This window comes from Diabrotica undecimpunctata, chromosome 8, assembly GCF_040954645.1.
Source record: "Diabrotica undecimpunctata isolate CICGRU chromosome 8, icDiaUnde3, whole genome shotgun sequence".
Lineage (NCBI taxonomy): Eukaryota > Metazoa > Arthropoda > Insecta > Coleoptera > Chrysomelidae > Diabrotica > Diabrotica undecimpunctata.
Genome location: NC_092810.1, coordinates 140,718,441 through 140,745,002, shown reverse-complemented (window position 1 = coordinate 140,745,002; position 26,562 = coordinate 140,718,441). Strand labels below are relative to the sequence as shown.

At 32.5% G+C, this 26,562-nt stretch overlaps 2 protein-coding genes across 2 annotated transcripts in view; one reads left to right on the top strand and one right to left on the bottom strand.

Annotated features, from left to right (window-relative positions):
* The window catches only part of Nup214 (nuclear pore complex protein Nup214), a 25,018-nt gene extending 5,214 nt beyond the window's left edge, over positions 1-19,804 (top strand). The window contains exons 6-12 of the mRNA XM_072541199.1: positions 4,007-4,335; positions 8,999-9,541; positions 10,518-10,745; positions 11,172-11,264; positions 12,428-15,914; positions 17,948-18,068; positions 19,686-19,804. Of these exons, the coding sequence (XP_072397300.1) occupies positions 4,007-4,335; positions 8,999-9,541; positions 10,518-10,745; positions 11,172-11,264; positions 12,428-15,914; positions 17,948-18,068; positions 19,686-19,713 (4,829 nt within the window). The 3' untranslated portion in view covers positions 19,714-19,804. The remainder of the gene's footprint in view (positions 1-4,006; positions 4,336-8,998; positions 9,542-10,517; positions 10,746-11,171; positions 11,265-12,427; positions 15,915-17,947; positions 18,069-19,685) is intronic.
* Positions 19,606-26,562, bottom strand: LOC140448124 (ribosome biogenesis protein WDR12 homolog). Its single transcript, XM_072541201.1, has 5 exons — positions 26,404-26,562; positions 26,049-26,348; positions 25,774-25,958; positions 24,363-24,679; positions 19,606-20,173 (listed from the first exon to the last, which is right to left on the bottom strand). The coding sequence occupies exons 1-5, from the start codon at positions 26,457-26,459 to the stop codon at positions 19,778-19,780; spliced, it is 1,254 nt and encodes a 417-aa protein (XP_072397302.1). The 5' UTR covers positions 26,460-26,562; the 3' UTR covers positions 19,606-19,777.

The window sequence follows — 26,562 nt, the reverse complement described above, 5'->3', positions numbered from 1 at the left end:
TCCACACAATATGATAAAAGGTTGTAACCAACGCATTTTGATGAATTTCAGTGATGTAACAACCTTGTTCTACTAAACTGATTTTCTATCGCCGTATATAGTCGTAAGTTTTGTATATATAAAAGTTTATGCTATATTATCGTCTCATAAATCCTTTTTTTTTTCCTTATCCAATAATAAAAAGTACATTATTGATCTTAAATTTGATTACAAACGAAAAAAACGTTTCCTGCTAAAACATGATTTTGTGGGTTACAAACATATTCGAGGCGGCTATTCAAATATTACCAACAAGCAAATATTTTTAAGATTTTGTTATTGGTTATGAAAATACCATAATAAAAACAATGCCAGAAGAAAGTAGTTTCAGAACCTTACTAGTATGGGCCTTGTGTTAATAAAGTTTTTAGAAAGTTAGATTCATTAAAATTTTTATTTATTACAAATATGATAACTCTTTTATTATTCATTTTACGAAAAAACATTATTCTTTATAAAAAGTTTTGCATAGTCTAAAATCTAAGATGCAATTATCAGATATCAAATTTTATCAATCCTATACGAGGTATGTCAAAAAATATGAATTTTGCTCAAGAGTAAAGTACCTTTATATTTCCCAATATCAAAAATTGTTATAAAAAGTTTTTTGGAATTAAAAACTATGTTTTAATATGCAATTGAATTTTTCTAATTGACAAAAAAAATTTTGCAAATTTTTCTCAAATTACGCATACCGAACATAATTTTTATTTATTACAGATATGATAACACTTCCGTTCCGATATGAAAAAGGTCATTAGCTCTTCAATGTTCATTATATTTTTAATGTATTTTGTTTTGTGAAAATTTTCTTATCATTTTTTATCAGAACGGAAGAGAATCCGAGCCCAAGGTCGTCCGAACGACGCGGCAGTCTGAACGGGCTCGCGCGGCTCATCATGAATCGGTTGATCGGCTCAATCGACATGAATCAACATGACGAACATCGGTTTTTACTTTCCTTGACCAACTACATATTATTTAGTTCTGTTAGTGCTTTCGTATCACGATGCTTCCACGTAAACACGTGACTTTGACTATCAAACAAAAGACCAGAATTCTCAACTTGATACAGCAAGGAACTAGCTATATTTTCATTTCAAAACAGTTCGGTATTGGCAAATCTACAGTTACGGACATTAAGAAGAACAAATAAAGAATTATTGATGGATTTGAACTTAAAAAAGTAAAGAACTACATTTTTGGACTACGGCCTTCGTTTATAAAAAAATTGAGTCGATCTGACTGACTGAGGTTATCTTCATACATTGTAAAGGAAAGAATTTTTTAAATATTTTTAGTTTTGGTACATTAATTTTTTTTGTACGCCACTGTATTGTATTGTAGATGCTTTTTATAATGTTTACGTTAATAAATGATTTTAGACGCATTCGATACACTTTTTAGAAGTATATTTTACTTGTTTTACAAAGTTTATTATGTTTTATTGTGTGTTTATTGTTTTCAAATGTTTTTAATCGTACGATATAATTGTATTGTTTTATTTTATTTATTTTTAAGTATTTTAACGCATTTACCATGAAAAAACAGAGAAGAAGTGCTGATAAGCCATTAAATTTAAGTGGTAGGTATGGACCAGTAAAGTAAAAAAAGCTAAAACAATCTTGTACAGGTTTTTGACGATTCTCAAAGTTATATGAGGAATAGCTGAAGTCAAATCCTCGAAGACGTACAGCCGATTAGCTTTATTTTTTTTTAAAATCTTAAACAGTGAAAAAAAAAATCATTTTTTGCCTAGAAAACGTTTCTTTTACATTTTAGAGAAAATGGTTTAAATAAAAGTTCTTAAAAAATTCTAATATGCGAGTTTCTGAATTAAAATACATAAACAATTCATCAATATAATTGCAAGAAACCCTTATTTTTGCAGTAATTTATAAATGTTTTTTTGCGCAATGACATGTAATATAATTACTTGAAATTATGGCAATTAATTAGCTTGATCGACCAAATACTTTGGCAGTTATTCAATTTGTTCATCCCCGAGAGCGAATATTTAAACAATAGCCCAGGCTGTGGGGGAAAAAACGGTGATTTTACACTGTAATCTAGGAATGTATGTAATGTGTCCTAGGTTATAAAGGGCAACCTCAGGAGCAATCTCCCAGTTCATTCAACAAAAAATTTTTGGTTATTGTTTATTTATGAGCGTGTATAGCTGCAAAATACGTATTTTTTCATTTTTTGCCTAAAGTAAGTGTTCTAATGAGTAATTTCTGTATAGATTATGAAAGTACTCTAAAAGACCTTCAATTTGAGCAATTAAAAAACGTAATTTTTTTATTTTAAATATATTACATTCAAGCCTATAAAATTACGAATACAATGAGCCGTAGTAGTCCTAGATCGCTTACTTTGTTGCTGAGATACGTTAATTAGTTTACTCCACGACCTTCAACTTTGAATGCTCATAGGATTCTCAAAAAAATGGTAGAGGGCTAATTCTTGTTTCATTCTCTTCTTTAGACAATTCTGCATTTGATATACTCATCACGAATTATTAGTACTGATAATTAATTACTAATATTACCAATATTATCTTATTACCAATCTTCAATTCGAATTATAATATAACACTTCTTATACTCCATTCGCTTAGCTCAGGCATATTTTGACAGATTCATTGTCGGAAACCTACAACACAACAATTCCCACTTCTCAGTATTAATAGCTCAAGTATCCTACTATTGCAGACTTCTTTCTTAAAAAAAAAGAATTATTCTAAATACTGGAAGTGTATACTAAACCCATCAAATTTTGGGTAGTATATATTTAAAAAATATATTTTAGTTGGTATAATTAAACATAACTATTTATTATATGGTGCAGATAAATAAATATTGATTGTCGGTAATTCGCAAAAGTCTATTTTATTTACTATTTAGTTTGTTTACTATTAATATTGGCTATGAGTACGTGTGCTTGGTTGTATAGTAATTTCCAGCCACTTTTAGTCTGTCAAAAAGTAACTAACTTTGCAAAAAAATAATTACTAAATTCACTAGACAGTTTGGACTGGGAATAGCGAACCGAGTATAACAATGTTTTGACTGCTGTCAATAAATAAACAATATGAACTCCCCGTCAAATTCATTGTCGTAGCCTACTTAGTTTCGAAAAAACTATTTTTAATCATATAAAATAACAATCGTCAAAATAGGTATCAACATTAAGATGCTTCTGCTGTAAAAAAATTTGAAAGTACCTACTGACTTATTTTTTAATTTAATTTATAATACAGGGTGAGTCAATACTATACTTACTTATGTTTATGCGTTTTTATTCATATCTCGAGTTCGACAAAAGATATCAACATGCGGTTTGCGCCATTTTGTTACAAATTTAATCCAGTTTCATTATAATTTACAATAAATAGGTATTTCCATTAAACATTTTGAAGAAAAACAAATTTTAATTTTTTCTATTCGAAAGTACGCTCTACCTATAACAATTAAAACTAAATGCAATTGTTTTATAGTAGATGTAAATTAAATCATCCACTTTTTCTAATGACACTAATTTCGTTAAAATCGGTTGATCCAAACCAAAGTTATAGGTATTTATTCACAAATACTTTCCCACTCTCCCCCACCCTTTATTTGAAAAAATAAAAAAAAAAGTACTTGAACAACTTTGTGCGGAATTTAGGCCTCTTTCTAGTTTACTTATTTTACACCTGGTATAATTAGGCATATTTCCCAAAAAACTGGTTTTCAAAGTTTTCTTCACAGGTTACGCCCCCTAGCGGTTAACCTAGAAACTTTAATGTTATGTCCAGCGATTTCTCTTGGCCACTTTTACTAAGGAATTTTTTTTCCTAAAGTTATAACATGAATAGTTTCTGATATAAAGCCTAGAGATCGGCTTATTGGACCACCCGGTACTGTATATTTATTTATTATTGAGTTTAATATATATCGTTATTTATATGAACAAATATTTTTAGGTACACCTCCAAAATCACAACAATCCTTTTCGTTTGGAAACGTTGCACAGCCAGTTGCAGTTGCTCAACCTTTAATTACAGCCGCACCTGCTAAAGTTATACCGCAAACTTCCCAACCCAGTTTTGATATAATCAAGCCCATAGTATCTCAGCCGACTCCGCCCTTTGGGCTACCGCAAGGATCGGCGTCTGCTGGTCCATCATTATTCGATAAATCCGCCGGACCACAAGTTACCATAACTCCTGTAATAAAACAGCAACCACAAATAAGCGCACCTTCGATCTTTGGCGGTGCTATTACGTTGACACCTGTTAAATCGCAACCGCAAGTAAGTAAAATATAAAATAATACAATATCATGAATGATTGAGTATAAATTAGTTTCAAAAATACAGAAAAATCAGAAAAATAAATCCTTTTTTCATTGTAACATAAAAATACTTTACGCTTTATACATTTGGCGTAAGTTTTTTTTTGTACATATTTGACACTGTTGGCGATATTTTGTGTCCAATGTTGTCCGTACGCACATAATTTAACGGTATCTCTTGATATCTTGCAGTAGTTTTTCTTGTTCTTTGTGTTGGGGTTGTTCCATTGCTTAACACAGGTGGAGTTCCTTGATGACTAGACGTTGGAGTCCCATTTTGTCCTACTGGACGACCTCTCTTTATTGGTAGTGACTTCCCAGATTTACAAAAATGTTCAGAAACGGCTTGTTTGAAGTCAAATAATGGCATATAGCAATTTTGTTCATTTTTCTACGCCAGAGTATCCATGCGTTCACAACACATACATCCAACATATGAAAAAAATTCGTTTATATAATCCGTCCCAAACCCTTCTTTCAGTGCGTCTTAGTTGATCGAATTCTGTCTAACGCATTAAGCTAGAAGTGACAGAAAAAAACGTGAGTCTGTGATTATTATACATAGAACTTAGAAAATTATGCATCGTTCACGGGTATTTGCATATTAACGCGAATTCTACTTACGCATGTATAATTGGTTGGAGTTTAGAATACGCTAAATAGATATCCAATCAATGATGCGCATAAATATAATTTGACGCAGATGGTCTCGATCGTGACAGTACTTTCACAATGTCAACTGATAAAATGATAATTGTCATTCCAAGTTAGTATTTTGAGACATTTTACAGTGAAAATTTAATTTTGTATTTATTGTCATAACAATATTTTAAATATACCGAGATATACCGAGAAAGAACAAAGATTAATATTAAAATTATTCAATTATTTTCAATTAGAAAAAGAGGCTGGGACAACTTTATTACCAGTTTCTGCCGTTCATTACCCAATAACTATGAACATTTTATTAGAACTCGTGTATACGGAATGTTTAGTGAAGTACACCACTAAGTACTTGATTTTTGTATCCCCACTTGTGACGTTTTACCGGATTATAATATTCGAGGTGGTGCCGGAATTTTGTAGGGATAATTTGTTCGTCAACGGTAAAGACGTTGTTTAATCTTGTCTAATAGAGGTCGAATTTTGGACAGTTTATCATGGCCTGGATTGCCAACAGGAACGGAGTTACTATTATCACTAAAATAAAGATGTTTATAATTTCACCAATCACATAAATATTACAGTTCCTATGAATTGCCCCATTTCGTTTTCTGTAACATTGGCAGGTTTGTTTATGTTATTCTGCAGAGCTTTTATGTTGGATTATTTAACAATCATGGATATTAATTCTTTTGGAAACAAAAACAAGAAAAAATCTGCAGGAATTTCTAACTCAACTCAAGGATACATTCTGGTAGCTCTACAACGTCTTTAAATGTATAATCACTTTTATTAAAATGCTTCAAATGGCATGATTCCATAAAAGTTTTTCAGGTTTCTTTTTTTTTTGTTGACAATTCTATTTATACCAGAGCAAATAGGTATATTTTCATCCAAATTATTTTGTTCATTGCTATCGCTATCATCAGACTGGGACTGACGACATCGAGGAGTAAGTATAGTCATTATCGGAATCTGTACCTAATTCGTCTTCACTTAGTTCTCCATTAAAAGGAATACACTTATTATCTGAATCTGAAACTAAATCGTCTTCACCTTTTTAATTCTCCATCACAATTAACGTATTTAGATTAGCCATAAAACTTCCCAGGATATATTCTAAAAACAGAATCCAAATGATAATTTTTCTAAAAACGGTATAACTAAAATAAATAATGCATTCGAAACCATTTATGAATTTTACGGATTTATACGATTATTTCGATAAAAAATATTGCTTCAAATTGGAGTCATACATAAGGTACCTTATATTCACTACACGTGTACAAACGAATGAGGTTATAACGATCTTTCTCTTGGCTGATAAGCAACCAAACATACAGATGCGTAGTCTAATGAGTACTAGCTATGATGTAGTCAGAGTTTGCAATTTGAAATTTTGAAATCATAAAAGGTTTCGTATGCGATATAGGGTTAATAATTTTGGACGACCCGACGCTCAGATATTTTCAAGATCAGTGTCTTATCTAATTATGATTTAAAAATACACTCGCATAAGTAAAAAATGATTATTTTTCGGCAGGAGATTATCTTACTTTAAACTTTAAAACCACTCTCATAAAATTCCATGGAAATATTATGGGAAACAAGTGAAATTTCAAACATTGTTTACATTTTTTTGCCCCCTTATTTGTTTCGCCTAGCGGACAACACGCGCACTAAGCTTTAAAACATCGGTTTCATCTATTTTCACCGAGTTCTATAGGGTGGTGAATCGTCGAACGGGCCATAGTAAACCCAGTGGAAATTCCAAATTGTTGAATTCCTGCTTCCCTAATTATTTTACACCAAAAGTCAAGTAAAACTAACTCCAAAATTTTGCAAGAATATAATACATTTTTCAGGCCACCCCTTAAAGTCAGTCCACACTCTGTGCAAGAATGTGTATGACATGTTGCGTTTGATCATATTGATGTTTTTAATATTTGACATTATTTGAATTGCCAAATTTTTTATTTTGTGATTTATTGTTTAAAAATCAATAAAGTTGATTAAAAAATTATTCAGTTGAGGAGAAAGTAGCAATAATAAAAATGTTTTATTGTCAGTTCTTTATTTAGCGTAAGATATACCAATAAACCAAATTCATTCAACAATTCAAAGGATTTTACAAAATTTTGAAAATACTGGGACCGTGATTTCTAATTGTACCTATAAGTACAAACAATATTGCTGAGGTACCAAGATATTTAGAAAATCAAAATTAAATAAATGTATTAACAGCAGTTGTAGAAAATCCTAAAATAAGTTCTCGGACCATTACAGACCAGTTTAATATTCATAATTCCACGGTCTTAAAGATTTTAAACATCAATAATTTCCGTTTATATAAATTTCAATGTCATCAAGAACTAAAAGAAGGAGATGTTGAGTGACGAGCGGAATTTTGTTATGAAATTTTAGAGAGGGGTAATGCAGACAGACAATTAAAAAAAACATTTTGTTTAGTGATGAATGTACATTTACATTAAATATTGAACCAAATGTTCACAATTATAGGATTTGGTCGACAGGAAAGTCTGAGGATATTATTTAAAGCCATACCCAATATCGTCGAAAAATAAATGTCTGGTTAGGAATATTTTTGGACCATTTTTCTATGAGGAAAATTTAAATTCAAAAAAGTTTTTAGACTTGCTACAAGAAGAGATTTTACCCAGAATTGCAGAAATCTCCAAATGAAGAAGAAATTTGGTTTCAAATGGATGGATGTCTGCGCACAATAACTGGGTGGTTAAGGAATTCCTTAAAAACAGCTTTAATAATTGTTTGTTTGGACCTGAATGTAACATTAAGTGTCACCCGAGATCGGGAGATCTAGCTCCAAAAGATTATTTTATTTGGGATCATCTAAAATCAAAAATTAATTCTGACCAAAAATTTACAAGTATAGAAGCATTAAAATTAAAAATGCGAATTATTGAAGAGTGTGCGAAAATAACGCCACGTGTTCTGGCTAATGTTAGACGAGAATTTTACAATCCATTGGGATACTGCTTATTGTTTAAACATTTGTTATAGTTTTATGTTTAGAAATTATCATAAATTATTTTTAGGAAGGATCACAGTAAAACTATATTGAAATTCTTTGAATTGTTGTATAACCTGAAATTGAATTGGAGTGTATTATAATATTGGCAGTGCTCGCAATATTGTCTGAATATAACATTATCGCGATTTTTCGTGAACTGAGTTTATTTCATCAATTTTATTGCTTTGTAAACAATATAATTTATTGCTTACAAAATACTATTTATCGTTAACTAGTAGTAGTACTATTTGCGAAAATTTGTTGTTTATAATTTAATCATAAAATAAAAATATTGACAATTCAAAATTCAAATATTGTGAAATATAAGAAACATCAATATGATCAAACGCAACATATACATTCTTGTACCGCCTGTGGCCTGACTTTAAGGGGTAGCCTGAAAAATATAATTATATTTTTGCAAAATTTTGTTGAACGCTTAATTCGTAGAACAATTTTAACACTTGTTTTTAATACAGATTTCACTCCTTTATAAAAAGTTTCAAGCAGGAATTCAACAATTTAGAATTTCCCATTGAGTTTCCTATGGCCTGTTTGGCGATTCACCACCCGGTATATCTAATTTATTTCTACATATATGAATAAGTTAATATTTTCAAAGTGGGTTTATAAGATGAACTGAAAAATTGACATAATGTGATGTTATTACTATGATCCAATGAAATGTGAATTATCACTGATCTACTAATCAAACCTAAACACATCAGTTCTAGATTACCAACAAATTCAAAATAAGTCAACAAAAAAATATGACGTGATTTGAGAATTGTTATAATTTATTAAGTAAAGAAGTCTCTTTTGGTATAAGTGACACAAAACAAAATGTTTAGAATTCATTTGAGTGATTATAAAATTGACGTTTTTACGACTTTAATTTTTATTACAGAATGTTGAAAGCAGCGAGAAATACTCTGCAATTTACTCTGCTTTAAAAGCTCCAAGCATGATTCCCGCTCCAGCAGATCCCAGACCAATACTGATCGCTACGAAGCAAGAGGGTCAACCAATTAGTGCACACCCAGTTTTAACAGATCCTAGATCTGCCACAATACCAGAACTCGTGGCTCCAGAACCTATAAAATTTCCCACGGCCGAAGCTCCAAGAATTATCGTTACTCCGAAGACTACAAAAAATGTTGCGCATGAAGTTCAGAAAACTACCACGCCACAAATTCAAAAGACTGATGTAGATCCTAAATTAGCTATAGACGAACAAGTAAAAGGTGAGACTCAAGCTCTCTTAACCAAAATGGTAAAAGAGGAGTGTTTAGCCTTGGAATCTGAGTTAAAAGCTTTGTTACATCAAGGCAGAAAGATTAATGTTAATATCGGAAATGAAAGCGAAAAAATGATGATGATAAAAGATTTGCAAGATTTACAAGAATTTGTTAAGGAAATTGTAGATGTTAGTTTAGGAGAAAGTGCAGAGGTAAATCATATTACATATATATCTACGATAAACATAAGTTTAAAACATTTTTATATATAGTGAGGAGAAAAATTATGAAATAAATGAGTTTTTTCGGGAAGAGGCGTCTTTGGAGACAAATCCCGAAATAAGTCGATTTTTATTTTTAAATTATGTTTTTTAATGAGAATTGTACTATCCCTTTTGAAAGGTTGTGTACTTAATTCTCTATTCAGTAATATAAACATTAATATAATTATTTATACAGTTTGGCCAAAATAAAATTTATTTGTAAATTTAATTCATTTACACAACAAGACGTTTGTACATCCATTTCTTACAAGTAATACAAAATTTATTTAATACAAAATACATTTTTCTGCTGTCAGATTCAATCAAAATTACTTTTCGCTTAAATTAAATGTTCAAATTGCCATTCACCTGCCTCTTGGAAGTAATTGAACATTTTGAATCATTTCTGAAGTTATATTACTAATCTCCAATCTAATTATTGCGATCGATGTAAACTTTTGATTTTAAGTAACTCATAAAAATCAAGTGGTGTAAGTTCTGGAGATCTTGGGGCCACCCTATCGTTCCTCGTCTACCAATATATCTCCTAGAAAAACATATGTTTAAAAAATCACGAACAAGAAGTGCACAGTGCGAAGGTGCATTGTCTTGTTGAATCCATATGTTGGAATGGATTCTTTTTAAATAAATATACCTTTTTATAAAGTATTTTTTTAATAAAGTTTTAAATTATGTTAATGTTTATATCACTGAATAGAGAAACAAAAACTCATAATTTAAAAATAAAAATCGACCTGTTTCGGGATTTGTCTCCAAAGTCACCTATTCTCAAAAAAATGAGATTCCCTAATTTTGCCCCTCACTGTATACCCAAAGTGTAGAATATATTTTGTAGATTTTAACTCGTGTATTTATTTTCAAAAGCGTAGAAAAATACATACTATATAATAAACTATAATTTTAGGTTCATTCGTTAAAACAAAACCTCGTTTTGTCGTGGGCTTGGTACGAGGAAGCTTTATCTAGATACAATCTCTCCAAAGACGAAACAATGGGATTGATTTTAAAGAGCCAACCACTCGATTCTGCAACGGAAAAAAGACAGTCCGATATTAAAAAAATAATTTATTATTTGGATTCTCAATTATCGCAAGCCAGCAAAGCATTAGATGAACAGTGGGACAATTTTCAGGTAAAAATTATACTTTCTTAATTTTTTTTTCTATTGCTACCAATAAAATCTATTAAAATCGTTTAAACGAGTTTTTTATATATGCTAGTTAAATGACCAAATAAGTTTGTTTACTGAATTAAAATTTAACGAAAATAATTTATAAACACACTACAAACGCTGTCAAAACAAAACTTACAATTGCCAGTAGGTGAATCAATCACCGACCATCGTCCTATGGCACTCTTTGTTCAATGCAGGGTGTTGTGTATGGACAGGCGGCGTAAGTTCATCGATTTAGTTTATGTTATTAGGGAAGAGACGTAATATAAAAAATAATTCATCGATAATGTCATATTAATGCAAAGATCCAGTTGATGGACTGTATGTAAAACATTAGACAGTTTTAAAATTATATAACATTAATTACATAATTTAACATTTTAGGAATACACAAAAAAATCGTATAGAGTACAAATGCCAACTATGGAAGCCATTTTTCAAACCATGGTGAGGCAGGGTGCACTTTTACAAAAACAGGTGAGTTATATAGAGAAATACATTAATTTAGATACGTACATTCTCATACGAGGTATTTCTTCTATGTCTTCTTGTGTAAGATAATCGCGAGTTAAAAATATTACTTCTCTGATCTTTGACTCATGGATATGACACGACTTTTGATAAAGTCCAACACGAATGGCTAACGAATGTTCTTAAAACAAAAAATACTCAACCTGACTTACAATAAATTGTACACCATAAACATGTTTTGATTTGTACATACGTGCGCATTCTTTCTCTTGATAAAAACCTGAAGACTTTCAGTAAGTTTTAATCAACCATAAGGTGTAGTTGTGAATTGCTCGCTTTGTGATATCTGACGATGATTTTGTGATAAATTTTATAAGTTTTATAATAAGGCTGAATTTGAAATACATTTTTTTATGGGGTTTTTACTGAATGATGTGCCTAGTATGTTCGTAGAGGATCATGAAAATTTAGAAGTAATTGTAGACTGCTGAAATAAATGTGAAAAATAATGACAATGACACATTATTACCCGATTTTCAAGATACCATTCCATTATCAGAACTCAGAGAGGATTGGTAAAGGATCCAAGAAAAAAAATCTTCCACTGGGTAAAAGAAAACATTCAGACAGAAGATCAGTAGATATTGTAGAAGAACTTCAAGAACGTGATTCTAAGAGTCACCTTAAATGGTTTTCACTTTTCTTTAATAAGAAACTTATAAAGCTTATAATGTCAGAAACTAATCGATATGTTACATAGAAGAGTCGTCAACAAGAAGTTCTTTTTTCCCAGAAGAAGCTTTTCTGGGATGGGAACTCTAAATATTGAGTGATTATGTCAACATTGGCGCAGAAATGAAAATGATTTGAACACCCTTAGGAAAATGGTATGCTTGCAGAGCACAAAACAACTCTTTAGAGTAGTTGCTTCAAAAGAATAGCTTGATGATTGCAAAAATCCTTAAACAAGGTAACATTTAAAGGGAAAGATGCTTTTTTACACAATTGCTATTGAATATTGAGCGATCACCATTTTGAAACGGTACGATAGGATCGCACAAAAGTCTGGGAACATACTGAGTGAAATAAACAATTAGATCGTGGATGGAATATAGATATAATAATACTTAATATTAATGTCTACTTCTAACTATTTTTTTATTTTTCAGAACTACATTTTAAAAGATATAAGCAGCAATGAAAATCTAAAAAAAATATCTAAGGACACGTCTTCCCTCTTCGTTGGATTAAAAAAGATCGAGGATCTTAAGTATCTTCGGTTGGATCCAGATGATGATTACCGCATTCTGCGTGAGCAAATACTTGATAGAAACAAAAAATTAACTTCAACAAAAACGCAGAAACTTCGAGATTTCCTCAAACATAGAGATATTACCCATGTTACAGCTGCTAGACCTAAACTTAACAACTCTTTAATAAACTCACCCGCTGTTAGGGGGAGTCATGCTTTTTCAATACTAGGGGCTGAAATGTCTCCTGTAATGAAACCAGCTGTCGTTAAAAATCTTAAATTTTCTGAATCAACTCCTTTGAAAGTTATGCAAGATATAAAACCGACATTGGTTCCTCCAAATACTCCAGCCCAACCGGAACCTTCTAAAACTTTCACGTTTAAAAGCTTGGATAAAAATGTTCTTCCACCCAATGTTAACACTTATTATCCAGTGACGAAGAATCTTTTAAGTAATTTAACTCAAACTCCAATCTCTTCAGCTTTTGTTCCCACCACACAAGCTACTAAAAATTTTACCTCTTTAGCGGCACCTTCAACTGTAGCAGTTGAATCATCCCCTAATCAAACGTTAGCCCAATCTGTATACCCCAATCTGTCCCAATATACTTTTGATAGTACCAGTACAAGTATGAAACCTGAATCGTCCATTTCCAGTCAAGGAAAAGTTCCTTTCAGTTTTAAACCAAATGTTGATTTAAATAATTCAGAAAAAAAAGTCGCAGAGGTCTCTTCAGAGTTACCGTCTCAAAACACTGCAGCCCAGAGTTTCTTTTCATTTGGAAAACCCGTTAGTTCAGCTATTACAACTGCAAGTTCGCAGAATACAGCAATAACGACTTCTTCAAAGTCCTTATTAGGAACACCTGGCACAGTTGATACAGGCAGCGCCCTTGCGGCACCTAAACCCAATTTCTTTAATACGGCTCCATTGACTATACTTCAATCAACAACTTCTACTTCAGTACAACTTCCTCAAACTTCTTCTGTAACAAACGTTTCTAAGCCAAGCACACCTTTAATGAATTTAGGTTCTTTAAATACTACTTCAGTGCCCTTAACTACAACAACTACGTCACTGTTTGGTTCAATTAGTTCTCCTTCTGTTTCAACACCCTTATTCGGCACAAAACCACTTACATCTTCAACTAAAATGTCTTCCTTTGCTGATGTTAAATCAACAGCAGATGGTGGTAGCTTACATTCAACGACAGACGAATCTACTATTGGTAGTACAATTGCTACCAGTACTACATCCATAGGTGTATTAAAAACGACTGGAACACCGTCCAGTTCTTCCGTTTCTATTAGCGTAACTAAATCAGGATTTACTCCAGTCGTCAGCAGTACTTCTATATTTGCACCCGGTAATGCAATTTCTACCAAAGTGGGATCCCTGTTTAGCTCGATACCTCCAGCAACCTCAATAAAGTCGACTTTTAATACTACTACAACTGCATCAATTTTTTCGACTATATCTTCAAGTTCAAGTGGCGTACCAATAAGCAGTAAAAATTCCATTTTTGACAAAAGTGAAACCACAAAAGGTTCTGTATTTACTAGTACCGCAACAGTTACTGAATCATCTATATTTGGAAATACTGGATCTACTACCCAGCCTACGCTTTTTGCTACCCAACCTACTGTTCAGTCATCTTCTCTCTTTGGTACACCAGTAACTACTCAATCTTCTACTGTCGAAACACCAAAATCCACGCAAGCTTCTGTATTTGGAACTACAACTACACAATCGTCTATTTATGCATCGCCATCAACCACTCAATCTTCCACTTTTTCACCAGCAAGTACTCAGTCTCCTCTTTTTAGTACACCGACTACCACCAAATCGTCCATTATTACTTCAGAAGCTCCTACTCAAGTATCTCTTTTTAGCAATGCAGCAACCACTCAGCCTTCAATTTTTGCTTCACCAGCTTCTACTCAATCATCTCTTTTTACTACGCCAACGACCACTCCGTCGTCTATTTTTGCTTCACCAGCTACCACTCAACCCTCGCTTTTTAGTACGCCAACCACCACACAGCCTTCTTTATTTGGTGCTCCAACAACTACTCCAGGAACTATATTTGCTACGACAACGTCTACTGCAACTTCTACCTTTGGTATGCCAACAACTACTTCATCATCTGCTTTTGGTGCATCATCAACTAATCCGTTGGCAGCTTTTGGCCCACCATCAATTACTGCACCCGCAGCATTTGGTGCTCAAAGTACAACGCAATCGTCTATTTTTGGTGCTACAACAACTACACAGTCTTCTATTTTTGGTACTCCAAGCACTACTCAACCATCAGTTTTTGGTACTCCCTCTACGACTTCTACATCTGTATTTGGTACCTCCACGACTACACAAGCGCCTATATTTGGTGCAACAAATGCTTCCAATACCCAATCATCCGTATTTGGAAGTACAACTCCAACTCAAATTTTTGGTAATAACTCTGTCACTACCCAATCGTCTGTTTTCGGTGTTCAGTCAACTGGCTCGATATTTAGTAGTACGACACCTTCCGCATTTGGTGCAGCAAGTCCTACCAGCACACAAGGATCTATATTCGGAGCAGCTTCTCCGGTCTCAAGCCCTTCTTCAATTTTTGGAGCACCAGTTACTACAGCTTCAGGATTTGGTCAAACAACAGGTTCTATTTTCGGTTCCTCAGGCTTCGGTACAACTGCAACGACCACAGCTGCATTTTCTCAACCAGCAACGTTTGGTTCAAATTCTGGTTCAATATTTGGTACCCCAGCAACATCAAACAGCAGCGTTTTTGGTTCGGGAAGCAATTCGTTTGGCGTTGCAAGTACTTCGAATAGTGTTTTCGGTTCTACACCAGCGCCATCGTTTAGTTTCGCTTCGGCAGCTAATAATGCTGGGTCATTAGGGTTTGGAAACCTGAATGTTGGAAGTACATCCGGTAATAGTATTTTTGGAGCAGGTCCAACCTTTAATCAACCAAATGCAAACCCATTTGCTAGCTCTACCAACATAGAAGCTCCTTCTACGACTGGATCTATATTTGGCAGTGGTAGTTCTAGTACATTTGGTAGTAGTTCGCAAAGTATATTTGCAACAAATACATTCGGCTCTCCTGGAGGATTTGGCCAACAGTCTAATTTTGGACAAGGCAGTTTTGGTCAACAATCATTTGGTTCATCACAAGCTGGACCTTTTAGTGGAGGTGGTGTAGGTGTAGGACAGACCGGTTTTGGATCTCCAGGAGGCTTTCAAAAACAACAAGGAGGCTTTGGGGGAGCACCGGTGTTTGGAGGATCGCCACAACCTGCATTTGGAAGTAGTCCCAGTTTCACAGCTGCTCCGGCTTTTGGAGGCGCACCAACGTTTGGAAGCCCCGCTAAAGTTTTTGGAGCGAATACACCACCAGGTGAGTAAAACAATACATAAACATATGTTGAAATCACATCTCTCAGTTTAAACTATCTAGTACTAACTTTAATTTAGTGTTGATAACTATTGGTAACCCTATGTGGTGGTTTAACAACCGGTAAAGCATCTTTTTTGAGTTTAAGGATACTTTTTTTAAATTTACCTAAAACCTAAATATGATGGAAGACCCAATATTGGCGAATTCTCCTCTAAAATAACAAATTTGACGCTATATACAGTGAAACTATTTTGAATCTTCCATAGGCTTCCAAAATTATTTTAAAATTTTCTAAATCTCTGTTTTTATTAATTATCTAATATATAATTAGGTAAATCATTAACCCGTGACCCTGTGTCTACTTTAAAGTCAATATTTTCACCTCGTACCTTAATAGTTTCCATCCATTCTTTATTATTCTTACTTTTCCGAATTGGTCAAATTACTACGTGAATAATGAATTTAAATCACTAAATTAATCATATTTCCGAGATCGCTGTGTGTGGTTACCGAAACTAAAGGATGTCATTAATAAAATACGGCAGTGTTGGTTTATTTTTGCTGATATGTGCTATACGGTGCCGATAAAGCATTTCTCATTGTTAATAAGCATAGTTAAGAACAGTCTAAAAAAGAAGAGTCAAGTTTTGGTACCATCATCGTAAATAGAAATCTTATTGGATACAATGAGCGGAAGATTGAAATCTTAGAGAATTACATAGTACCCTTTTCTCAATATATCGGCGATGATTTTCTACTAATGCAAGATTATGCGCGACCCCACTCTGCAATGTGTGTCACGCAATATTTAGAGGAAGTTGGTATTAATAAAATGAACTGGCCAGCCTGTTCGCCAAATCTGAACCCAATAGAGCACGTTTGGGACATGCTTGTTAGAAATATTAGAGGTCGAGAAGTCGCACTAGCCTCAATTAACGAACTTCGCTTGGTTCTAGAAGAGGAATGGCAAAACATCCAGCAAGATGATATTCGCAACCTCATAGACAGCATCAGCCGACGTTTACAGGCAGTTATAAAGGCTAGGGGAGGCAATACAACGTATTAAGATATTTTTTAGTAGTTTTTCTTTGTTATTTGCTTACTTAGGTTAAGTTACATTTGAGTTGTTTTTTTATTGTTATTGTTCATTAAAACCAAGATCATGTCTTTGCTTTTAATCATTATTTAAATACAGTGCTTCTGGGATGTCGATATGACATTCCTTCGATATCAGTCACCAAAGTCCCCATTTTGGTATTACAAATTAATACAAAAGATAATGGTAATAATAGCAAAAGTCCTAAATAGTCCTAAATTGTGGGTGGCAAATTCATTTCGCTCCTAAAAATGAACCAATCCATATTTTCACATGAAACAAAAGACATAATACTTAGAAGACATGGCTTTATCCGAAAAATAAGGTTTTACGAAAATTCGCTAACGGAATTATTCCACAGGATGTTTCAAAGTTAGAATAAAAAACCACCTTTAGATTAACCGTATAATAAGTCAAATACAAAATTGTATTAAAAAACTCACTATACTAAATTAAAATTTATAAATATATACACAGTGTGCTAAAAAAATCATCAAAATCGGGCTAAAAATATACTTTGGATAATACTTTGAATTTGACCAAAATGTCCTGTTGCGTTTTTTTGCAACTGAGTGTATTATTTATATCGATACGTGAAAGCAACAGTGGGATATCGTAATTATCGATGAACTGAGAAAACGCGTAAAATGTATTTTGCTAAAGGAATAATTATTCATAACTTTCTTATCGTACAAATAACTGCATTTATATTTTGGATATAACTTGTAAACTGAGTACTAGATTAGTTAACACTACTTTTGTGAATAATTGTAAAATTTTGAAAAAAATATCACTTATCTCGCTGTTGCACAGAAATGCTGCTGGAAATATGTTGCAATAAAAGTAGATATCTCACTGTTAAATAACATATTTACCTCACTTTTTTGTCATTTAACTGGAAATGGTAAGCCTTATTATAGTTAATCACTTGTTTTAGCTAACTTTGGAAATGCTGGCGCTGCCAGTCCCGGTTTTGGAAATTTAGCCAGCCAAAATACAGTTGGATTTGGAAGCTTGGCTCAACAAGCGTCTTCGTCAACTTCTACACCTTTCTCGGGGTGAGTATATTTTAATTGTCTTAACACTTTCCAAATGAATACGAGATCGGTATTTTTTGGAAAAAATCGATGTTAATTGTATAAAAGGAACTCTCACTTAATGTTTCCGATTCATCGCTTCACATTTTAGTCAATATTGATTATCATATAGCAATTAGTCATTATTTATGTATTAATGAAAAACTAAAAACGTACAAAAACTTGAATTTAAAAATGAAATTTTGAAATAAAAAAGTGAATTTAATATCCATAAAGTTTGTAAATATAAATAAATCAATGATTTATTAGTCATCTAATTAATATATAAGTTCTACCCATCAAGTACTAATTTTACCAATTTCCTTTTTTTATTTAATTAATGGCTTTGGATAACTTGATCCATTCTGCCACGATAATGTATTTGACTATACTTGGATTTGTTAATGATGAATTGACCTATTGCATTTTTTAACAAAATAGTACTTCGCATAGAGGTAGATTAAAAATATAATGTAAACGTCAGTATCACAAGAATCAGTAGATTGATAAAAAACCATATATTCATTCGTTTCATTCAATGCCCTAACCAACTTAAAGTGAATATTTAGAACCAACAAGGGATTACATAATGTAGGGATACTTTTCACGCTAAGGTGCCTTTCATAGCGACTTTATTACAACACAAGACAGGCAGCGGCTAGGAGGTAACTATATAACATAAGGATAGACAGAGGGAACAAAGCTAAATTTTTCTTTTAGTCCTTTTTAAATATTCCCAAAAAAATTGATTAAACCCAATATTATGACGAGAGATATATAAAATGGAAGATTGACACTGAGGAAGAGGTATTTGTTCTTTTATCAGATTTTCCAATTGATACTTAATAGCAGCATCATTATATATGCACCCGAACATCCAATGATTGATATCGTCAGTGTTACCATTACAATCACACAGTTCAGTTTCATTTAAATTAAACCAATTTCCTTAATATACCAAATTCTCGCATGATTAAAGATATGTTCCTCTAATCAATAATGTCTTTATGTCGTTATTTTATGTAGCATTATATTGTGACATAAAGTTTTCTCTAATCACATCTTTTTCTGTCTTGATATACACTGTCATGTCTCATTTGTCATTCTCTGACCATTAATATTTTGGTCACTGCTTAAGTGAACTTAGCCGTCACTTTTATTTGGTATCTCATCAAGGTCTTTTTACTAGAGGGTGCGCATACATCATTTCATATTGCATTTGATACCTCACACATTAAGATCCCACCATTATTGCCGAAGATACGATTTATTGTCATTTTGACATGACACCATCTTTGATTTTTTTATGTCATTATATTTAGAATTCCTTCCACTTTAATTTGACATGTCATTTCTTACATAACCTTGAATTAAGACAAAAAGACAAAATTAAGAACAAAATGGACCCTCGCGTTTTTTGACGTTTTTCTATAAGAAATAACTTTGGGAGGCATCCATCAATTAAGAATCACCACTAATTGATCGCTACCTTGTAGGGTGCTCTCAATAGAAACAATCGTTTTAAATACTTATAACCATTTATTGTTTTTTTTTTCTTTTCCATATAAACTTTTAATTAATACTGTTTCTTATTTTCAGGAGTTCATCATTTTCCAGTTGGAGATAAACGTTAAATAAGAGTATAATATTATTAAGTAAGGTTTAAATAAAATGCTTGTGTATAACTTTTATTAAACATGTTTATTCTTAAAAATGTGTACACTATTATCACTACCACCAGATACCATATACTTCCTATTGGACCAATCCACCTTTAATACCTGACCCTGGTGTCCTTGAAGATTGTAAAGCGGTGCCTTGGGACTCCGCGTGTCCCACATTTTTACAGCAGAGTCATATCCACCAGATAAAAATAAATGCTGGTCATAGTTTGACCACATCACCGAACTAACCCATAATGTATGGGAGGTAAAAGTGGTTTTACAAAGCGATCCCTCTGTCGACCGAGGGTCGTACAAACGGATGTGTCGATCTGCAGACGATGCCAAAAGTGTGTTTGACAACGGTGACCATGACGAACTGAGGTATGCCTTCTGACCGACTACTTCGTTTTTGATTCCGCACAACTAAAATAGGTTTTTTATTAAATATCGTGACATATGCATAAACTGCTAAAATGAAATAACTAATATGTTATCCAAGAAAATAAACATGTTTATTTTTAGCATAAAATGTTGTTCTTGATAAAAAAGTTTTGTCTGCTCTAAAAGTCCATAAAATGAAATAAAATTAAAATTCAAGTTTTTCAATATCTGCTTCATTTTATAGTCATGTTAGAATCATCAAAATCGTCGAACCTGCGGTAGAAAATAAAAAATAATTTTAAAATTGTCATTATTTCAGCAATAATGCTAACTCTTCAACAAAAAATATATCTTGATATATGAATATATCGTGAATTGGGAAAGTTTCATACAGGTATACAATTCGAATATTGTAGAACCTTGATAAGTCAAAAACCTGTAAAACTGGAAAAAATGTATTGTTCTCTCCCCTTCAAGCCCCAAAATCTCTATTATTCGAAATATCAATAGTATATTAGTTGAAATAATCAGTTAATTCAAATTCATTTATTGATGTAATTTTGCCAATAGCCTAACACACGTCAAAATAAAAATAGAACAATAGTTCTATTAAAAAATATTAAATTCTAATTACATAAAAACACATATCAGATTGAGTTAAAATAGTTTAAACCATTCACTGCGTTTACCTTTCGCAAATTCGGCGAAAAATTCTTTCGAATTAAAAACTGATGGTATTATAACCTAAAATACATCTTTGACAATGTGCGTACAACACCACATCCACTCACACCCACTGCGTTTTGATTACTGGCTAAGTAAATTTGAACGGAGCTCTGACGATAAATGGCGGCGTGCGTACTAGGCATCAGATCATAGCGCCGCCAAATGGCGTCATATGCAGTGAATGGGTTTTAAAATTGAAATTTAAGATATTCCTCACTACTATAAAATACCTTTTTTATTAAAATTTCCTTAATTTTATTTTAAAACTTAATTGTTGTGAAGATCCTTTACATTATCAGGCAATTTGTTATAAAATTTAATTGCCCAATTAAAGTCTCCAGTAGGCTGGAACAAGATCACATCTGTGTCTAGTGTTATGATAGTGCACCTTTTCATGAATCCCAAAGTGCCCTCCGCTTCTCTTAACAAACATAAGGTTCTCATATATATACAAGGATGGCACAGTAAGAATTCCCAGAGTCTCATACGCCAATCTGCAATCGTCCCTAAACCCAAGGCCTGCAAGAACTCTTATAGCCTTACGTTGCAAACCAAAGACTCTCAGCATTCCCGCCGAATGCCCCCAGACCAAGATTGCATATCTCAGATGAGAGTGAAAAATGGCATAATAAGCTGTTCGTAAGACCTGCAGGACCTTGTTTACATAGAACCACTCTTCAGTATCCGACAATGCAGACCTTTTTTTTTTAGGAGGAGGAAATCTTGACAATGCAGACCTGGAACTCCTAAGGGAGTCCTCAAGTGTGTCAGCTGAGAAGGAGACTGGTGTCATCAGCAAAGAGTGTGTATGTAGCATTTGATTCAATGCTTGTAAGGTCATTAATATATATTAGAAATAGTATGGGTCCAAGGACGGAGCCCTGAGGAACACCAATATTAACAACACTCCCCTGACAGACCTCAGACACTCTCACAGATTGTACCCTGTTCTCGAGGTATGATTAAATCAACTTGACACTCTGTGGACAAAAGTTGTACCTCTGTAGTTTTTTCAGGAGTATTCCATGGTCCATATAATCAAATGCCTTACTCAAAATGTCAAATGCCAAAGTCACAAAACACAACAGTGTTGAATCGCATTCTATGAAAGGATTCCAAGATGCGGGACATTAGGTCAAGAATGCCAAGAGTTGTGCTCCTTTCCTTCCTGAAACCGAACTGTGATTCTGATAATAATTGTTACTTTCGAAAAAGCTTGTGATTTGCAAAGCCATGGCCTTTTCTATGATTTTAGAGACAACTGGGAGCAATGCGACAGGCCTATAGTTCTCAGGGACATCAATTTCCCCTTTTTTAAATATGGGTGTTATAATAGCCCTTTTTAGAAATGAGGGAAATGTATTCTCTTTAAAGCATTGATTTATTATGTGTGTAAGAGGGCTTATGATAATATTTTTTATCATCTTAATAATGCTAACATTTAAGCCATATATATCACAACTTTTTTTGTTTTTTAAGCTGTCTATGATTTCCCGGGTCTGATTGAATGATACTTCAGAAAAGGAAAAGCTCTTTGAGGGATTTACATTGATGTTCTTCAAAAAATCCATATGTAATTCAGGTATATCTTTTATTAAGTTGTGGACAATTTGAGAAAAATGATTATTAAATTCATCTGGAGTGATGTTATGAGCCCAGATATTCCTCGTTGTATATTTATTATATTCCACATGGTTTTTGGAGCATTTCTTGAAGTCAAGATTACTCTGTAATTAGAATTAATCTTTGCCTTTTTTATTTCATTTTTATAGTTTTTGACGTGACAACGTCTTAAATTAGGTTGTGGCTCGGAGTCACTCATGAAAAAGTGTAACGCCCGCTCACGTCTGTTACGATGAGTCACCGAACGAGAGAGAGGCCCGCCGGACCGGCGAATGCCTTGCGTCTCTCTCCCACTCAAACATGATCGGTCCGCTGCGCCCGCAGCACTAGAGAATTAGGCGCGTTGGAAATTAGTTAAGTTTAAGTTTACATGTACAATGTTTTAGTAAACAAAATATATTTCTATAGTTAAAATTTGTGCAATTCTTATTTTCATTCAATTCCTTGTTCCTATTGTGCAATTTAATAATATTCATATCAATAAATATTCTACCGAGAAAAAGACGTTGTCACGTAAAATCTTCGCCCGTAAAACCGACTTTACAGGCAACCGATTTTTTTTTAAAATCATTTAGTATTTGTAAGGTGTTGTCAGTTTTATGTTGTTTACTCACTTAAAAAATTGACATGTTCTCTCATTGCTCTTAGTTTGTTTAAGAACCATGTAATTTGCCCAGCTTGGTCTGACTTTTTGAGGAAAGCATTCTGAGAAACATGATTCAAGAATGCTAATAAACTCATTAAACTTAAAATGTAAAGAGGTGTTATTGTCAGAAACAAACCTCCAGTCTATGCCAGACAACCAATTTTAAAATAAATGTTTTAACTTTTTCAGTTATAGGTCGAATAAGCCTTGGTTGTTCTTTGTAATCAATAGCCTTTTTGTGAGCTGCAAACCTAAAAATTCGCCCCCTGTGATCTGAAAACTTCACATCAATCACAGTTGAGCAGAGTGTCACACCAGGATTCAAAAAGACATTGTTTTAACCAGATTAAAGCTCTCAAAAACATCTTGGAGCTTACGGGTAGATGTATTTTCAGTTAGAAAGTCAACATTGAAATCCCTAGCAACAAGTATTTGCTTGAGTGGGTTAAGTGTGCTTAGTACCCCCTCTATGATTCTAAAAAGGTGTCAAAATGACCAGAGGGGCTCTGGTATATAGCTATCACAATCAGGTTAAAATCTTTAAGACATACACAATATTCATTACAAGAATCGATTAAAACTGAGTCATTATATACAACATTAAAACAAATAAAACTTTTTAGTTAGTTCCTGCAAGCCATTGGTACACATTTTTTCCTTCTATAACTTGAAAAATAAAATTGGACTCTGTATCTCGAACAAAGCAATGTTTATTATATAACTTGAATATTTTAGTTATTACTTCTATAGTTCAAAGAAAAAATAAGCTACCAAATTTAAGAATTGGTCGACACTAAAGTACACCATTGTTTCTTAGAAAACAATTTGGGAGTATACAATAAATAGGATTACCACTTAAATCGCTTACGTTAACATGTGCTTGCTTGCTTGATGTTAGGTGTTTAATTTTATTATTTTTGATTTCATTTGAACTATAACAAAGAAAGTCATTTGTTGTTGTTTAAAAAATGTCAAACATAGTACAATTTTAAATATTATTGCTTAGGTAATATTGTAAATGTCACCCACTCGACTAATGACATATAGGTACATCACTAGATTATTATATTTTTAAACTGGGAAATTGCAAAAATTCATAGGAATTTACATAAGATTGACTCTAAAATGAAGCAGGTTTTGAAGCAAAACTTTTTATCCAGAATTATATTTTTTGCTGAAAATAAGAAAGGTTCCCCATGAAAAAACTTGAATTCTGACTATTGAGGTTATACTTACTTCAGCATCCCAAAATTTAATAGTATGATCCATAGAGACGGTGGAAACTATATAATTATCAATCCAATTAACTGCTGAAATTGTTTCTTTGTGACCTTTCAAAGTGCTTAGAGGAGTTTTAGTGACTAAATTATTACTAGATTTACTCCTTTTTTGTAAAGGTTCACTTCGTTCTTCTTCAATGGAAGTTGACCATAATTTTAAGTTTGTATCCCATCCACCTGTAGCTATTTTTAATGAATTTGGACTAACTCCAACACTGTCTATACCTCTTTCATGGCCCCTTAGCACTGCTTGGGGTACTACATTATCAGTGCCTACAAATTATAAAAATATTTTTGATTAACATGTTAACTAACAATCTATGAAACATATACAGTACCAAATTACTATTATAACAAGATACATATTCATTTAAGGGGTTACATAGGTCTTGTATTTTCAAAAAATTGATTAATTTGTTTATTTGATACGAAAGTATAGTCCTTAAAGAGTATTTACACCAAATTTGAAGTAAATTTGAGCAATATTACTGGAGTTATAGAGATTGATTACAGCGTGGTTTGTGTATGCACTCTCGGTTTAAAAACTTCAAACTTGTTTGTCTTGGAGCTTTGTTTTTATATGCAGTAGGCACGTTTTCTCTAGAGCGAATTGATCAATTTTGATGAAACTTTGCACAGTTCATGTTTATAGTATTGTTTGGTGATTAGATAATTGGATTTTCAATCAGCAGACTCGTTCTGGTTTTATACGAAAAAAATGTTTTAAAAACGATGAGAATTTGAAAAATGCTAAAAAAAATTAGACGAAAATTCATTCAAACTTATTTAAAAACTTAAGACTTCATTTTTTTCAATCATGAAACAATACTATAAAGATGAACTGTGCTTAGTTTTAGGAAAATCTCCTATAACTCCAGTAATATTGCTTGAAATTTACTTCAAATTTGGTGTGAATACTCTTGAAGTACTATACTTTCATATGGAATAAAAAGAAATAAATTGATTTTTGTAAAAAAATATGATCTTTCTAGCTCCTTAATACCTAATCAGTATAACTGTATGTTCATTGAATGAAAGTAATTGTCATTGTACTACAGATCAAACTTTATAAAAACTTTATTCCTATTCATTATATAAAATATGTTTTGAGATAATATGAAATATAAAAAAACTTAAGCAAAATTATTAATTTTATTAACAAACAAAAAGTTATTTTGGTAAAATAAGTTAAAAGAAATATTGTTCAGTGAGAAGGACTGCAAAATATGTAAAAAAGCTTACATTCACCAAAATTAACCTGCTTACATTTATAGTCAATCAACATACAAAATAAAAATATGGCGTAAAAATACTATGTGGAAATTAACAGCATCCTGGTGGCTAAATAAAAATTAAAATGTGCTTACCAGGTTCAAAAGACCACATCAGTCCTGTTAAATCATGTGATACGCTGATGAATCCTTTACTAGGATCTGTCTTATCTACCCAGGTAACTGCTTTCACTACATTTCTATGTTCTTTTAGAGAGGTTATTATTTTTCCATGTGTTGACCATATATTCACAGAATTGTCATAGCATCCTGTAAGTATCCTAAAAAATTTACAATACTTTACGGAGATGTGTTTTTTAAATAAATATATAATAACTATCTCATATAAATATGGCTCATAATATTCTTACCATTTGTCTGATGTTTCAATTCCACAAACCCAATCATCATGTAACAATGAATCTTTAGGTTCAGGAGCAGGAGTTCGCTCCAAATACTCAACTTCAACAGTAGTTTCTGTAGACACGTTCCTTTCTTGCAAGTGATCAATTAAAGGTTGTCTTAAAAGTTCTCCAATAGCCAAAAAGTCAAAATCTTTTGGCTTCAAAAAATCAGGATTACTTTCTTTAAGTAGTTGATTTAATAATTCATTTAATGAGTTCGAGTTTATTGCTTGAGGCACGGAAAGGGGCAAGTCTGGAACTGCATATCTGAAAATTTAAGTCTGAAATTGCTCTAATAGTAAATAAAATATATTCAACTCACATTTCCTGTTTGGTAATTAATCTAATTTGTAACTGCCCTTCACTAGATCCTTGCATTGTTAAATATTTTATTTCACACTCTTCACAATACCAAAACTAATACACCTTGTTTTGTTTAAAGGTTAGAAATAAAAGTTCCTGTTCTTAGTTCTTCTTCTCA

Coding starts and splice junctions, on each gene's coding strand:
- LOC140448124 (XM_072541201.1), bottom strand. CDS start 26,459: ATGCAAGGATCTAGTGAAGGGCAGTTACAAATTAGATTAATTACCAAA. Junction 25,959..26,048: donor ATTGAAACATCAGACAAATG/GTAAGAATATTA, acceptor TAAATTTTTTAG/GATACTTACAGGATGCTATG. Junction 20,174..24,362: donor TTAAATTTTGGGATGCTGAA/GTAAGTATAACC, acceptor AACCTATTTTAG/TTGTGCGGAATCAAAAACGA.